We start from the raw sequence: 15748 nt of genomic DNA on the forward strand, positions 1-15748 counted from the left end.
ACGAACGCCGGTATTACGCAAGTGTTTTTTGTGCCCTTGCCGCCGCCGCCGCCCGCCCGCCCTCCATATTTTCCCAGTGTTTGTTTTATATCTTTCTTTCTTTTTTCCCCTGTTTTTCATTCTTTTATTCTGTTGATTTGCCCAAAGGTCGCCCTCCCGATTGGGTCTTCTCACTTTCGCACGGTATGGTAGTGATAGATTTGAGCAGCTTCTATTTCGCGCTCTCCCTTTCTAGCTCCTAAACGCCGAGCTCCATTTCTGGTAGTAGGTTGCCGACTCGGTCTCGCAGCTCAAGACACCCTCCTTGGTGCAGCCGTTGAACATGACGACAAAGTCGCCGTCTTGGTAGGCGTCGCCCTTGTCGGTGCGCGTGTAAGGGCCGAGGATGCGTTGTGGCACGAGCGCCAGCTTCGAGAGGATGGTGGGGTGCCATTGGACAATGTGCTCCTGTAGTCTAGATTAGCCTTTGCTTCCAGGGTTCCTCTGCCTTCAGTTGGTGTCAAAACTCACCAGAGCGTGTCTCTCGGCCTTTTGGAAGTTGTAGCTTCGGTACAGAGGATCCATCCACGTCTCGAGGAAAAACTTGCTCCACTGGCTGTTTCTCACCACGACGCTGCCGGCCACCAAGCCCGAGGTATCCTGGCTGACAACAAAATCGACCTCGTCTGCCCTAAGATGCGAGAACGTCTTGATGATGCTGTCCGGTGGCACGACGGGATAGTTCTTGATCATCAGGCTCTCCAGCCTCCGTTGCCCCAGCAGATGCTCCTCCAATGACTTGTTCACGTCCATGATGTAGGCGTCCTGGTCGAGGTACCAAACGAACCTGCACTCGGGGAATTTGGCCAGCGCATGTCGCATGGCCATAAGCTTGGACCAGCTCTGCGGCGCTCCTTTGGTGTCGTAGTCGAAGGCTCTCACCACAAGTACCTCATATCCTGTGATTTCCCGCATGTCAGCGATGGACGAGTTGAAGGTCTGAATGAGTGAGGGGCTACCCACCATGCTTGGCGGCATACTGCTCGCGGTTCTCCTTGACCGTCTTGAGGTAGGAATTGGGGTACTGGGTCGGGTCGATGACGGTCACAACGACGACGGGCGGCTGGCCAGAAGGCACGCGCTCGTGATCGGGGCGCGGCACTCGGGGATTGGAGAAGAACCAAAGTACCGCAAGCACGATGAACAGGCCAATGCCAATGGTCTTGATGCGGCTCCTCCGCAGGCCAGGCAGCCTTGAGGATCGAGGCCGGAAGGGCGGCGGGTTGGAGCTCTTGCGGTTGGGATATGCGAAATGCATCTTGTCGTTTGTCTTTTGCCCCGAAGCGGCACGAGCTGAAGATGGACTGGGGGCGGGCTCAGCGGCTGGATTGCCAAGAGGATCGACTTGGCCAATTCAATTTCTCTTCTTCGTTTCTCGTCTCCCCAAAGTCCTGCAGCAAATCACGCCGTGGTTGGAAGGACGGAGGATACGGGATGCAGCGGGTTAGGAGGAGCAAGTTCAACGCTTCTCCTGATCTGAAGGTTCCTGAGGCCAGCTGTGCGACGGCCGATAAGCAGAGCCGAGCGATTCCGACGATTCGGTCGTTGATCAATCAAACGAGTGGCGGGTGATGGAGTTACAAAAGCAAAAGACGGGCCGCTGCGAAAGGCGTTCGCGCGCGGTGAGGCGATGGCGATCCCTTATCCTTATGCTTATGACATTTGTGGCCATTGCTAGGGGTCTTTTTTTGGGGTACCTTCACCTTTGGAACACGAGGCGCTGCGCTGGACCCGGCGCCGGGAGTACGAATCGCCGGCCCAGCCAATGCTGTACTGTCCAGTATCATTGGGTTGCAAACGGCGAGCCGGATCCTTGCGCCTTTCTCGTATTACTGCATACGGGCTGATTTGCCATGATTGCGGGCTAGTACCAAGCAGGAGATGTTATTCAGGTGTTATCATTGGACTTATCGAGCACAATAAGGTACCTGGGTAGGGCTGACTTGCGATAACAACGTGGCTGTTGCCGAGTAACAAAGGCCGCCTGTGATTGCGATTTATATGCAGGTACCGCACGGATGCTTCAAGTGCTCTAGATTACGTTACAATGAATGAGCACAGGTATTTTCATATCATACGCCAAGGGGTTGATCAATCCGTCTAGTAATTAAACTCGACAAGAGGAAAATGACATCAAAATCCATCATGCCATGTATTGTGGTTGTGCCGGCTGTTCCAATGATGCTGCTCAAGGGTGGTTGTACTGAGGGCGTACGGAACAGATGCTCAGAGGAATGGCGACGTCTCCAAAAACCCAGACGGGCATCTTCGACGCGCGCAAATCGTACCGGCAACTCACACCAGGCCAGCGAGCAGAGAACCAAGACGGCCTCTGCTCAAGGCGCTGGTGGAGCGTCGCTATTTGCACGCAGACTAGTTGACTTGACACGGAAGAGCGAGTTCGAGGCAACTTAAGAGTGTGCAGATGGGCAACATGAAAAGCAACATAATGTACAAGATTGTCGTGAGAGGAGAGCATAAAGTGTCGTCATATATCCTTGTTCCCGTTCGGGATTCCCTCGTCGTCGTCATCAACATCACCGTCGTCTCCGCCGACGTCCAAGACTCTCTCACTCACATTCTTCAGCACGCGCTCACTCAGCTTCTTGACTCCTTTCCAGATTCCCATGAGGGCAGTAAAGGCTCCGATAATCACAAACACGAGGCTAATGTTTTCCACTCTGGCCCTTCCCCCTTGGCGCCTGCTGGTCCCCGTCAAGCTGCGCAGGTTCCACCAATGCCACGGCGACAGTGCAATCATGGATTTGAAGATGCCAACAAGCCCCAGAGAGAAGAAGCCCTTGAGAAAGTGCTCACCCCAGGTCGTCGGTGGTTCCCAGTCGGGTTCCTTGATGGCTTCAATGTCTGTGACGACGCTGGTGACGGCGTCACTGACAGTGCCGAAAGGATCGACCCAGAGGTTGAGGATCGGGTCGGCCATGAACCCCAAAAAGAAGATGCTTGTCAGGAGGATTACCAATGTCAGGCCAGCTTGAGCCCATTTGCTGCTTAGCATCGAGGCCCAATGAAGGCGCACCAGCCGGTAGGAGAATTTGCACGTCGGGCATTGCCAGTAATTTCTCTTGACTGTCGGATTCGAGAGTCGCCAAGAATTGAGGCATCCCTCGTGGACATACTTCTGCGATCCCTTGCACTTGCAGGGAGACAGCAGCCTTCCCAGCTCGGGGTCGTCAGACACATAGGTTGGCTTGCTCGACTTGGACGAGTTGGCGGGATACTTTGGTTCCACGGTATCCAGACAAATCCGACATGTCCGTGGCCTATATCGCCTGTGTCTGCGTGCAGTGTCTGGCGGCGGCTGAGCGTGCGAAGATGTATACTCTCTCGTGCGGTCAGATCCTGTTTGTTCCTCGTGATAGGCGGTGGTGGATGTCTTTTCGTGAACCGACGATTGGTACGGGGTCCGCACCCTCTCTCCAAACCACTCCATCTTGGCTGTGATGCCCAAATTCGGTGATGAGCCTTTGACGACAGGGGTAAGAGCTGGTAAATAAATAAAAAACGGCTTTGGAAGTTCGATTTCGTGGTGGCTTCACATGGCATACAGAGTTTTGCAAACCGGCTGGTTACCCAGGCAGCAACGCGGGGAAGAGACGGAAAAAAAGGTACGCGCCGAGGCTTCACACAGATGAAATAAAAGAGGCCACTTCATCGCCTTGCGCGTCACATTCCGAGCAGCCCAGCTAGCCGAATTCTCCGGCTGTGTGGCAGCGGTGATATTTTGCTGGTGGAAATTTGTCAAAGGAAAAAAGCTGGTGGCACAAGTTACTTTGGCTTAGTCGAGACGGACAAGGAACAAGGGGTGCAAGAGGGAGCTCCCCACCGGAGTCCGGCAAAAGTAAAAGTCCGCCCGCCAAACTGCCTGGCCCAAGCTTGACGCGCAGCTCAGTGTGCCTGCTGGCTGGGTGGGATTGTATTATGGCCGGGCAGCTCAGAATAGCTTCAACTCTAGCACTAGCAAACCAGAGCATTGGAGCACCGCAGATTCAGATTCACAATCAACCCGGTAGACTATCGATAGGCATCCAGCCATGGCGGACAGATACTCCTTCTCCCTCACAACGTTCTCGCCCAGGTACGCAGGTTGATGTCATCTCCAGCCCCAAACGACCCCTCTGCTAACTGGCTCTCGTTGATAGCGGCAAGCTGGTGCAAATCGGTATGCACTTGCACTCCCCTCGACTCGGCGGCCAAGTCTATTACACCGAATGGCATGGCATGGCTTGGCTCGAATGACTTGGAACGAGGCTGACATGTAGAATCTGCCCCGCAGAGTATGCTCTGAATGCGGTCAACCAGGGCATCACTGCTCTGGGTATCAAAGGTATGCCGCAACTGAACTGAACTCCCCTTGGAGGGGACCAGCTAGCTAATGGCGCAAATACGCAGCTACGAATGGCATCGTCCTCGCCACCGAAAAGAAGTCGTCTTCCCCTCTCGCCGACCAGAGCAGCCTGTCCAAGATTAGCCACATCACCCCCAACATCGGCACCGTCTACTCCGGCATGGGCCCCGACTACAGAGTACTCGTCGACCGAGCGCGCAAGGTTTCCCACACAGGCTACAAGCGCATCTACAACGAATACCCTCCCACCAGAATACTCGTGCAGGACGTGGCCAGGGTCATGCAGGAGGCCACTCAGTCGGCTGGTGTCCGGCCATACGGCGTCAGCATGCTGATTGCCGGCTGGGACGAGGGCATCGACCCCGAAGAGGAGGAGACGGAGGCCAAGGAGGGCGAGGAGGTGAAGAAGACAAAAAAGACGGGCGGCATCCACAAGGGAGGCCCCATGCTGTACCAGGTCGACCCGACGGGAAGTTATTTCCCCTGGAAGGCCACGGCCATTGGCAAGAGCGCGACCAAGGCCAAGACCTTTTTGGAGAAGCGATACTCGGAAGAGCTGGAGCTGGAGGACGCCATCCACATTGCCCTGTTGACGCTCAAGGACAACATTGAGGGTGAGATGAGCGGAGATTCCATCGAGATTGGTATGTCACTCTTCTTTTTTCACAAAGGTTTCTATAATGAGTGATGTTTGTTCTAACCCATGTTTCTTTCTCAGGCATTGTCGGTCCCCCCGCTGACCACCTGCTGGGCGTTGAGGGAGTGGAGGGCGCCACGGGCCCCAGGTTTAGAAAGTTGACTCCCCAGGAGATTGAGGATTACTTGTCAAGTCTATGATAGACGTGCCCGTACACGGTATGATGATGACGCAGGCTTTGATGTACAATAATGAGGCATAAAGCTTAATAAACAAAAGAATTTGGCACATGGCAATACTGCTTGATGGGGGGGTGGGGTGAATAGGCTGAAGCGTAAAGTCATGATGTCTGTCATGCGTTGTAATATTGCGTCAAGTAATCCCCACCCAAATAATTAGTATCAGGCCAGGGTGATTTCTTTCTTATATCTTAACCATGGTCTGGTGAGACTACGCCTTGGCTGTTAGAATAAAGGATGTCCGTGGACCAGCTGCTACTCCTACTATCTTGGAACCGTCAGCAGCATTAAAGGGCACATTGATCCATTCTTCTGCCCTCTCAATGGCCTTGCCCATCCCAAGCTGGCCATTGTTATTCTCACCAATGACGTATACGAGTCCATCCGCTGTCAGTGCGATGGCATGTGACTCTCCAAGGGCAACATCCACGACGTCTTTCCCGTCGCCGATTTCCGTATAGTTGGGCATGCCGGAGAGTTGCCGGAAAACATGTCCTCGGCGATGACGATGATGAGAACTGCCTGACGCCGTCGACGAAGAAGTAGAAGAGCCCCATACGTAGACACTTCCGCTCGTCGTCAGAGCCGCAACGGCGGTTCCGCCAGCCGTGACGCATTTGACGGGATCGTCAGCCGAGGCGACTTCATGGAGATCGGGTACCGGGCCCGGAGTTTCAGACGGTCTTTTTTGGGGGGTCAGTTCTGGGACAAAAGGGTCCGGAATCGGCCGGCGAGGAGGAGAGAGGGCTTGCTGCTTTTGGGGTAGGGGTGAAGAGCTTACCGGTTTGGCGGATCGATGTCTCTTCCTAGACAGGCTTCGAAACGAGAGTCGCCAAAGGTAGAGACGGTGCCGTTGGAGTGGAGGATGACGAAGCCGGTGTTGAAGGCGGCGATTTGCGTGGCCGGAGGGGTGCAGGTGAAGATGGCGTCGGGCTGCGTGTACGAGACTGACGAATGCTTGACCAAGGTGTTGCTGTCGTGGGTGTTTTGGTTTTGGGCGATGGTCAGGATTTGACCGGAGGCGTCTTCGGCTGACGTGTAGAGAAGCTCGAGATGCCGAGGATTGGGGGCAAGACCGGCGACGACGAGGCGGCCATCTTGTCGGACTGCGGGAGGGCCTTTTTGTCAGTTTTGGGGAATTCCCGGGGATTATGTGATTTCTTGGCGTGAGATGGTTGGGATGAGATGGGATAATATGATATTGTTATGCTATGTGATTTGATGGAGATGGGATGAAAATACCAATCGTGTAAGTGAGGCGCGAGACTGGCCGTTCAATAGCTGTTGCTGAAAGAACTTTTGTAAAGGCAAAGAGGTCATGAGGCTCGTCTGTGAGGATCTTTTGCTCGATGGAAAGCTGGTTCCAGGCATTGAAGCCCGTTGCGAAAAGATGCATCGGATTCCGCGGATTACATGGCAATTGGGCAGAATGAGTTTTGGATGTTGGCGATGGTGTTGAAGTTCAATTGGTTAAGGTTGTTTTGGGCACTACAAAAAATCCTGGGCTCTCAGGTGAACGACGATAGGCCATCAGGCTGCCTACCTGGTACGACATGCAGTTACTACTGCACAACACCAATCGTGCATGCATTTTGTCTTTGCAAAAGGACACCTTTTTCGGATTGAAAAGGCCAAGTGTTTTGACCTTTCTCGCTTCTATCACGCAGGAAACAAGGTATGACTAGCTGAAATGCAGGAGTTGATGCCATCGCCGGGAGTACGCGGGCTGAAGGGTCACATGGGGGTCCTCCTTCACGCAGATTAACGGGTCAAATCCAATTGGACGCTTCAAGGAGCTGGCGGACTTTATGCCGCTGCGTGACTGATGACTCTTTTGTATATTCACGGAGCTGATTGTTCTTTTGCTCGTTTGTGGCATCTCGATCCTACTTTGTAATTTCCCTGTGTCGTGAGGCAAATAAGCATGGCAAGTCATCTGCCGTCTCAACCTCTCAACGGCAACGTGTAAGTTGTGCTAGTGTGTCCAGTTGCCAGCATCGGGCTTACCCCGATGTTTTTTTCTGGGGTTTTGTTCGTTTTGGGACTTGGTTGGTGGGCAAGAATACGCTCCTGTTTCGAGGATACGCTCCCTTTTGATGGAAACGAACTCCATCGTGCACAAATCAACGTGTGTTGTAAGTTGGCAAACTAGCACGGCTAGGCCACATCACGCTTCTTGTGACTCTTCATATGCATGACTCCCCAGGTTGTCAATGGGAAATTGGACAAAAGTTCCTGTGCGGACTTGACCGTCCAGCGAGATCCGCGATGGTGGGTCGAGCAAGCCCCGATCTGTAGTTATTGTGTGTGGCTTGTCATCTCGGGGCATCTTGAAGGTTTTGATTACGGCGAGCTGAGACTCGCATGGACATGCAAGGCAGCACTTTTTGTTGTTCTTGTTTCCTTGTTTTAAACGAGCCACGAACAAATGCTTGCTATGCCAATTCAAGTTGTCGGTGCCTTGTCAATTTGGCCGAGCGTCGGCTACAGGCTTCATCTTTTAGGCTCCGGCATAGATCCGTCATTGCACGTTCTATTCGGTCATGACGAGCGCCGTGAAGCTTTTGATAGGCGGCAAGCACCGAAGCAATGCACGCTTTGAATGACCTAGATGCCTAGCCGAATCCTTCCAGACCAATTCCCCCGTGGGTTCCGTGGAGCCTCTGGAGAAATAATCATCGCAACAGTTTGCCGTGCTCTTGTGACCCATGGCGTGTTTGTACCGGGTAATTGATTGAAGCCTTATGAGCCCCCCTGTAATGAGAAATAAATTGCCGAGTTGGGAAGCAAGCAGCGCTCGTGGGGCTAGACAGGACAGGACTGTGGCAGTCCGAGTAATAACTGAGGTGGGAACCTAGATTTGTACTGTACTTGGTTTTTGCAGTCTCATGATTAATTTGTAAATTGGGTATGTACTAAGCCTATGAGCTGTACCTATTGTAGGATGCGAACCGTAGCCCTTACTAGGTGTGATCGGATGTGAATGTGAATGTCCGTTCCACAAACTCTCCGAAGTGTGTCGGCATGCTTGATCCGAAAGCGATTGAGATTTTGTCTGAGCTCGTATATTGTCGTGTGATTACTCCGTATTAAGCATTAGTATTTAGTTCCAGAATGAATGAGTGATTTTGTGTTTAGCTTTCAAATTGAAGCAACGTCAGTTGAGTCGTATGCTCGGAGCAATGTATAATCAAGTGTCGGACTTGGAAGAAAACCTTGAACTTGGTTGCGGAGCCCAGCCTTGCGTGGCTCGTTGTCCCACCATGCAAGTATCCCTGGCCTATGTATGTAGGTGACTGTGATGTGTGCGCCTTTGTGAGTAGAATTTGAAAGCAAATCGTGATTTACTAGTGGGATTTACAATCACCTCAACTGAGTCTTTTGGTAACTGAACTTTTGTTTTGCTTATTACAACCAAAAAGCCCATGAAAGCTGGTTCGACGTCGTCATCAACGTTACGCCCAAACAAGACACACACACATCGACTCCCCCACGTCACCCAATTGCGTCTCCCTACATGTGCACCTGTATGGACACCTGTATGGACACCTGTCTGCCGGCTGTCGAGAGAAAAAAAGAGCTGCGGCCAACAGCAGGACAGCGCTGCGTCCCACTTGCGGGACAGGGACAAACAGGCTGCTTTGGAACCACGAACCGTGACGCCTCAGCTGTTGACGCCGCGTCTCTCTGCTACCAATTAAGCTTACCAGCAAGCCCTGGCTAAGGTTGTTGGGTTTAGCTCCAGTCCCAGTCATACCGAACGAACGAACTCCATCCTTGCAAGGGCATGAGTCCATCTCCATTGCCGTATCCAGCAGCAGCCCCATCTGCGTCTGCGTCTGGTGCTGGTTCTGGTTCTGGTCCTGGTTCTGCTTCTGCTCCGGCCGAGTCGAGATCGAGGCCGAGATCCAGTTCGAGGCGACCCCGCAACAACCAGCGTCGCCCTCGTCGAGCCGGGCGTGTTGCATCATCCTCACCATCAACAACATCATCATCGTCTCGAGCCGGGATCTTGTCGACACCGAGATCAACAACAAGCGGCCGCTACCGTTTCCCTCTCCCTCTCCCATCCCCATCCCCATCCCAGCTGCCCCAACCCCGGCGGCGAGACCGCCTTTTGTACGGCTCCGCCCTTGCGTCTGCCAGACACGTCAGGCTGCCATCCTGGGCTCGCTGCCTGAGTCACACTGCCAGGGCCGCAGCGGGAGCGCCAAACTACCGCCGTCCCATGTGGCGGGTGACTGGCGAACTAGCGGCGGCTGGCGTGCAACCCGGCAGCTCGAGCCCTGCTCCGGCATCTGCTCCGGGCCTGTCGCCTGGTGACGTGCTGCTGCGGCGGCCCTGTTCAGGCCCAGATGCGGATGCGGACGCAGACGCACAGGAACAAGCACAGGAACAATGGCCCGCATCCGCCGTGTCTAGGTCGTCGAGCTCCTCTGGTTCTGGGGCCTCGCTGCCGCCACCCCTGGACGGCGAGGTGACTAGCCCCAGCGTCGAGAGGTGGGCGGGCACTAACACGGAGGAGGCTGCCGCTGATGCTTCCGCTGATGCTGGGGATGGCGTTGCCATGGACGAGCCTCCCGGGCCCGGATTCGATATCAGGGAGCCCCCGTCCGCCCAAGATGGAGATGGAGACGGAGCGTCCTCAGGCTCCCAGGCAGCACCGCTGGGTGAAGATGGCGACCAGACAGGAATAATGGCGTCTAGGGCCTACCAGATTGAGATGCTCGAGCAGAGCCTCGAGCGAAACGTGATTGTGGCTGTATGTCTTGCCTCCCTCTTGATGCTATTTTGTGGTTTGGGTTTGAGACAATGTCCATTGACCAGAGGGGTGTTTGTATCGTGTAGATGGATACAGGAAGTGGCAAAACTCAGGTGTAAGTCGCATGCATGCCCCCCCCTTGTGTGGCGTCGGCACCTCACTGAGGCCATCGTCGGCATCCCTTGCTTCGTCCTGCTCAGTCCATGCTCATGCTGACCTGGGATTACTGTTAGGGCTGTTCTTCGCATCAAAAAGGAGCTAGAAACTTGCGATCCGAAACAGGTGAGCCGCTCCTTGCAAACAGACACCAAGGAAGCACTAACGGAAGCTCCTCGTTAGATCATATGGTTCATCGCGCCAACCATCTCGCTGTGTTCTCAGCAACATGACGTACTCAAGCTGCACGCCCCTACCGTGCCGATGATGATGCTGGCTGGGGCGTCCAATATCAATGCTTGGGGCCCGGACATCTGGAGTAGCCTTTTGGATACGGCTCGAGTTGTCATATCGACGCCCCAGATCTTACTAGATGCTATGGACCATGCGTATATTACCATGAACCACCTGGCGCTGATTGTATTTGACGAAGGTGAGATCTTATGCTGCACTTATCATAAAAACATTTGTGACATATTTCCAACTGCTGACACTGCCTCCTTGATCCATCTAGCCCACAACTGCATTGGCAAAAACCCTGGCGGCAAGGTCATGACGAATCACTACCATCCACGCAAGCAAACTGGCCAGACTGTTCCATCCATCTTGGGCTTGACGGCGACCCCAAGTATCCAGTCTGAAAAAGAGGGCCTTGAGGCTCTGGAGATACTGCTGGACGCAAGATGCATCTCGCCCACTCTCCACCGTGACGAGCTTCTCAAATGCGTCAAAAGACCTACCATATCGCACGTCATCTATAATCCTGTCCCAGAAGACATGACTCCCACCATGCGCTCCCTGAATCAAGTATATCTTGATCTAGACATAAGAGAAGACCCCTACATACATCAGCTCTTACGTGACCCTACGGACAAGAACAAGCGTAAGCTGGCCGAGGCCATTGAAAAGTACGACACCTACACGCAGAATCAGATGAAGTCATTCTGCTCTCGGTCGAAGGAGATATGCAAACAGCTTGGCCCCTGGGCCGCTGATCTTTACATCTGGAAGGCCATATCGGCTTACCTGAACAAGGTGGAAGGAGATCGTGACCTCGCCAGCCAGTGGTGGGCTGACGCGGAAAAGAAGTATTTGGCCCAAGTTTATCGACGAGTCAATCTTCAACCTCCTCCCGAGACGCCGCAGGCATTTGATGACATCTCCGACAAAGTAGGCCGGCTCTTGTCCGAGCTTTTATCCACACAAGAACACAACGTGGGAATCATATTTGTCGACGAGCGCGCCATGGTGACGATGCTCTACGAGATTCTGTCCATCAACCAGGCCATCAAGGCCAAATACAAAATCGGGACCATGGTTGGAACCTCGGCCTATGCTACACGGCGCAAGGCCATGTATGAATTTGGCGAAAAGGCCGATTACAAGGATCTGCTCAGCTTTCGCCAGGGCAAGATCAACCTCCTCATTGCAACGTCGGTCTTGGAAGAGGGCATTGATGTCCCTGCTTGCAACCTTGTCATCTGCTTTGATACTCCGACGACCTCAAAGTCGTTTATACAGAGGCGCGGTCGGGCCCGGAAGAAGGACTCGAGACTCGTCATTTTCTTTGAACGGGCCAACCCTGCTCTTCAGAAATGGGAAGAGAAAGAAGAGGAGATCAAGAAACTGTTTGATGACGAGCAGAGGGAGTTCCGCGAGCTCAGTCAGTTGGAAGAGGGCTCGGAGAACCCGAGCGACATCTTTTTCATTGTACCGTCCACTCAAGCGAGGCTCGACTTTGACAATGCCAAAGCTCATCTTGAGCATTTCTGCAGAGTCTTGTCTCCGGGCGAATTCGTCGACAGCCGGCCAGACTACATCATCCATCAAGAGCCTGAGTCTAGGGACCTGCGTTGCACCGTGTTGCTTCCGCCGTACTTGCCGACGAGTCTGAGGAAGCATAGCAGTGCGTCTGCGTGGCAATCCGAGAAGAATGCGACAAAGGATGCGGCTTACCAGGCATATCGCGCTCTGTTTGATGCCGAGCTGGTGAATGATAATTTGCAGCCCTTCAGGGCCAGCGATATGGGCAGCATCGATTCTCGAGCGTCTGAAGTGCTCGTTGAGCCCATGATGAAGCCATGGCACCACGTTGCCAAGGAGTGGCGCAACGAATCCAGCGACAAGTGGCTCTACTCTCTGACTTGCATTGATGAGGACGGTCAAGTGACGGGAGAGTATGAGGTTTTGCTCCCCGTTCAGATTCACCAACCCCAGCCTCTGCAAATGTATCTCGACCGCAGCCACAAGATGGAGCTGCGGCTTTCTGCCGGAACGCCCGTTCCTCATGACAAGATTAGGGACTCGCCAGATCAAACGTCCACTCTGCTGGCGCTTCATTTTGGACATCGTTGGCCAATTGAGCCAGTTGAGCACGTAATCCGGGCTTGGGCAAAGGGTGAATCCTTGTCGATGGATCAAATCGGCGCGCTGGCATACGATCCGGAAAACGAGAGCGTAAGAGAAGGCCATTACCTCATCCGGGATAATACAAAGTCTCCTTACACATACAAGGATACTCTTGGATCCAAACCGTCCATAACCCAGGTGCAACATGCATTCTACGAATATGAAAAGGCGCCAGAAGACGTCCCCTATCTCGTGCTCAACAAGTGGACGCGGAGAACAGATTTCTTGCACCGCCTTCACGGGGACCCGGGCAAGGAGCAGGCTAGCAGCAGGCCATTTTCACGAGTGTATCCATCCCAATGGGCAATGGTCGACACGATCCCGGCGAAGCATGCGCAGTTTGGCATGATGATTCCTACCGTCATCCACGAGCTCGGCGTCATGATCATGGCCAGGGAGCTGGCCAAGACTGTTCTCTGGGATGTTGATATCAAGAACCTGGAGCTGGTCAGGGAGGCTCTAAGCGCGCGCAGTGCCGCCGAACCGGTGAATTACGAGAGACTGGAATTTTTGGGCGATTCCATACTCAAGTTCTTTACCTGCATTCGCGTCGCTGCTCAATGTAAGTGACCATTGCTGCATGCATACACGATCTTTGCTGAGCACTTCTGCTGACCATACTGATGCTACTTAGATCCCGATTACCCCGAGGGCTATCTCTCGCACAAGCGGGACAGACTTATTTCCAACTCGAGACTGTACAAGACGGCTATCAACTATAGACTGCCTAGATTTCTCATCACAAAGCCCTTTACGGGCCAAAAGTGGCGTCCACTATACCTGGACGCAATTCTCCAGGAAGAAGATACCGAGTCTGCTATAGCGAATAGAAAGGTATCGACAAAGACACTTGCAGACATGGTTGAGGCACTCATAGGAGTCTCGTATGTAGACGGAAGCCTCGATGGTGGTCTCCAAGGAGGCCTCCACAAAGCGGTCAAATGCCTCTCCACGTTTCTCCCCGAAACCAATTGGACAAGCGTGGAAGAAGATAGGCACATCATGTTCGACAGAGTGCCAGATGACGAACCGCTTCCATCGACTTTAGAGCCGGTGGAGAGGCTGATTGGATACTCGTTTCAGAAAAAAGCCCTTTTAGTTGAGGCTTTGACGCATGCTTCATTTGCGGCAGAAATGGGCAAGCGATCCTTTGAGAGACTCGAATTCATTGGAGATGCCATTTTAGACAACATCATTGTTACGAAGCTGTTTGATGTGAAGCCGGAGCTACCCCATTTCAGGATGCATACACTCAAGACGGGCATGGTGAATGGCGACTTCCTGGCCTTTATGACCATGGAGCACGGCTTGAAGTCGACTGAACCTACTGTGGGAGAAGACGGCAATGTGAAAACCGTAGAGACGACGTCTTACCTGTGGAGTTTTATGCGACAGAATTCGGAGCCTATCGTGGTTGAGCGCAAGGAAACGATGAAGCGACATGCGGCCTTGAGAGGGGAGATTCTTGACGCCATGGAGAACGGCACGCATTACCCCTGGGCGCTGCTAGCTGCGCTGCATCCAAAGAAGTTTTTCTCTGACGTGTTTGAGGCGGTTCTCGGCGCCGTGTGGGTTGACTCCGGGTCGATGGATGCGTGCAAGGCCATTGCTGATCGGTTTGGGCTTTTGAAATACTTGGACCGGTTGCTTCGGGATGAAGTCCATGTGCAACACCCCAAGGAGGAGTTGGGCAAATGGGCTAATACGGAGACGGTCACGTATGAGCTTGATATGAGAGAGAGCGAGCAGAATGCTGCTGAAAAAGAATTCTTTTGCAAGGTTCTCGTTGGGAAGAGGGAGGTGGTGGCGGTGAGGGGAGGGATCAATAAGGAGGAGGTGAAGACGAAGGCTGCGACGGAGGCGATGAAGATTTTGGAGCGGGAGAAGAGGAATGGGGAGGATGTTGAGATGGGTGAGTGATGATGATTTTTTTTTTTTTTGATGACGCTGCGTGAATGATGTTGAGCAAGCATTGCGTGGTCTTGGGATATATAAAAGGGATTGAGAGAAGCGTTTTTGGGATTCGTTTTGATGAAAGAGTTTGATAGATCAGACTGTGATTTTTACTTCCAGAGCGGTGCTCCGGCCTTGTAGCCATTTTTTTTTTTCAAACTCAACACAAGAATGAAGAGAGAATTCATTTGTTATTCTCGTTCATTACTCTAAGCGTGCTTGTCCAACTCTTGTAGTATCAGATCTACCAGCCACGCCAAAATCGTATCCATGTCGCCATCCAAGGGCCCTCCATCCGGCACCCTGATCGTCTCCCGCTCAAGCACATCAGTCTTATACTCACCCTCCACATCCCCAGCCTCAAACATCCAAGAATGCTCAGCCACGTAATTCGGCCAGACGATCTTGTCGACGTAGCCCGGGGGATCGGCCCAGAAGCCCTCGAGCGTGACGTAGCCGTCTCGGGCCTCGCGACGGGCCTTTGCCTGCTGGTAGGAAGCGCGGAGGAAGACTTTGACGTCGAGATGGGGCTGGATGGCGGCCATGGAGGGCGGGTAGAGGAGGAAGCCGTCGAGGAAGCAGAGGTGGAGGGCGGAGGTGGTTAGGGGGTGGTTTGTTGCGGAGAGGTGGGAGGATACTTTTGATTTGAGGGCGGAGATTGTGGATTGTGGGATGGGGTTTTGGCCGACGGAGTTTTTGTCTTGGTAGGAGTCGAGGGTTGGCTGTGAGTTTGTTAGTTGGTTGATGTGATGAAAGGAAGAGATGAGATGAGATGAGTGAGTTACGGGAAAAGCGGCGTGTTGGCGGATGTAAGAGAGGGCGGAGGCCATGGCGGGGATGTCGATGGATTCGGGACAGTCCCAGTCGAGGAGGCCTTGTTTCATGGGGAGTCTTGATTACATTAGTCTCAAGGGTTATGAAACAACGAGTTTGTGAGGCGTCTTTTTACTCAGTCTCGGGCCTGTAAAAGTCGTCTTCGTGCAGGATGAAAGTGTTGGGGAAGATGTCGCGGAGGAGGCGGGCGAGGGTTGTCTTGCCGCTGGAGGAGCAGCCGGAGAGGGCCACGATGAGGGCCTTTTTGTCAGCCATTTGAAAGTGAGGCTTTTGGCGATGGGGAGATTGTTAGCGTCGGTGGTGATGAGATGGAGGTTTTGAGTGAGTCTGTGGGAGTTGTGAATGGGTTTATA

At 53.3% G+C, this 15748-nt stretch overlaps 6 protein-coding genes across 6 annotated transcripts; 2 read left to right on the top strand and 4 right to left on the bottom strand.

The window, feature by feature from the left end:
• Positions 1–231: 231 nt before the first annotated feature.
• Triagg1_3502 (CAZyme family GT34) lies at positions 232–1297 on the bottom strand (the record flags this gene model as incomplete). Its single annotated transcript, XM_062897802.1, has 3 exons — positions 232–447; positions 511–938; positions 1003–1297. The coding sequence occupies 3 exons, from the start codon at positions 1295–1297 to the stop codon at positions 232–234; spliced, it is 939 nt and encodes a 312-aa protein (XP_062757491.1).
• Positions 1298–2527: 1230 nt separating this feature from the next.
• Triagg1_3503 (uncharacterized protein) lies at positions 2528–3490 on the bottom strand (the record flags this gene model as incomplete). The annotated part of the gene is made up of 1 exon (XM_062897803.1): positions 2528–3490. One exon carries the CDS (start codon positions 3488–3490, stop codon positions 2528–2530), a length of 963 nt encoding a protein of 320 aa, XP_062757492.1.
• Positions 3491–4091: 601 nt separating this feature from the next.
• Triagg1_3504 (uncharacterized protein) lies at positions 4092–5242 on the top strand (the record flags this gene model as incomplete). The annotated part of the gene is made up of 5 exons (XM_062897804.1): positions 4092–4135; positions 4200–4219; positions 4334–4384; positions 4450–5049; positions 5124–5242. 5 exons carry the CDS (start codon positions 4092–4094, stop codon positions 5240–5242), a joined length of 834 nt encoding a protein of 277 aa, XP_062757493.1.
• A 250-nt stretch (positions 5243–5492) lies between these two features.
• Triagg1_3505 (uncharacterized protein) lies at positions 5493–6677 on the bottom strand (the record flags this gene model as incomplete). The annotated part of the gene is made up of 3 exons (XM_062897805.1): positions 5493–5964; positions 6063–6387; positions 6524–6677. The coding sequence occupies 3 exons, from the start codon at positions 6675–6677 to the stop codon at positions 5493–5495; spliced, it is 951 nt and encodes a 316-aa protein (XP_062757494.1).
• A 2121-nt stretch (positions 6678–8798) lies between these two features.
• Positions 8799–14528, top strand: Triagg1_3506 (uncharacterized protein; the record flags this gene model as incomplete). The annotated part of the gene is made up of 8 exons (XM_062897806.1): positions 8799–8820; positions 9021–9431; positions 9484–10043; positions 10130–10158; positions 10277–10325; positions 10383–10632; positions 10714–13170; positions 13243–14528. The coding sequence occupies 8 exons, from the start codon at positions 8799–8801 to the stop codon at positions 14526–14528; spliced, it is 5064 nt and encodes a 1687-aa protein (XP_062757495.1).
• Positions 14529–14770: 242 nt separating this feature from the next.
• On the bottom strand, positions 14771–15650 carry Triagg1_3507 (uncharacterized protein; the record flags this gene model as incomplete). Its single annotated transcript, XM_062897807.1, has 3 exons — positions 14771–15283; positions 15347–15452; positions 15511–15650. The coding sequence occupies 3 exons, from the start codon at positions 15648–15650 to the stop codon at positions 14771–14773; spliced, it is 759 nt and encodes a 252-aa protein (XP_062757496.1).
• Between the last annotated feature and the right edge of the window lie 98 nt (positions 15651–15748).

Source organism: Trichoderma aggressivum (genome assembly GCF_033847375.1).
Source record: "Trichoderma aggressivum f. europaeum strain CBS 100526 chromosome Unknown scaffold_010, whole genome shotgun sequence".
Lineage (NCBI taxonomy): Eukaryota > Fungi > Ascomycota > Sordariomycetes > Hypocreales > Hypocreaceae > Trichoderma > Trichoderma aggressivum.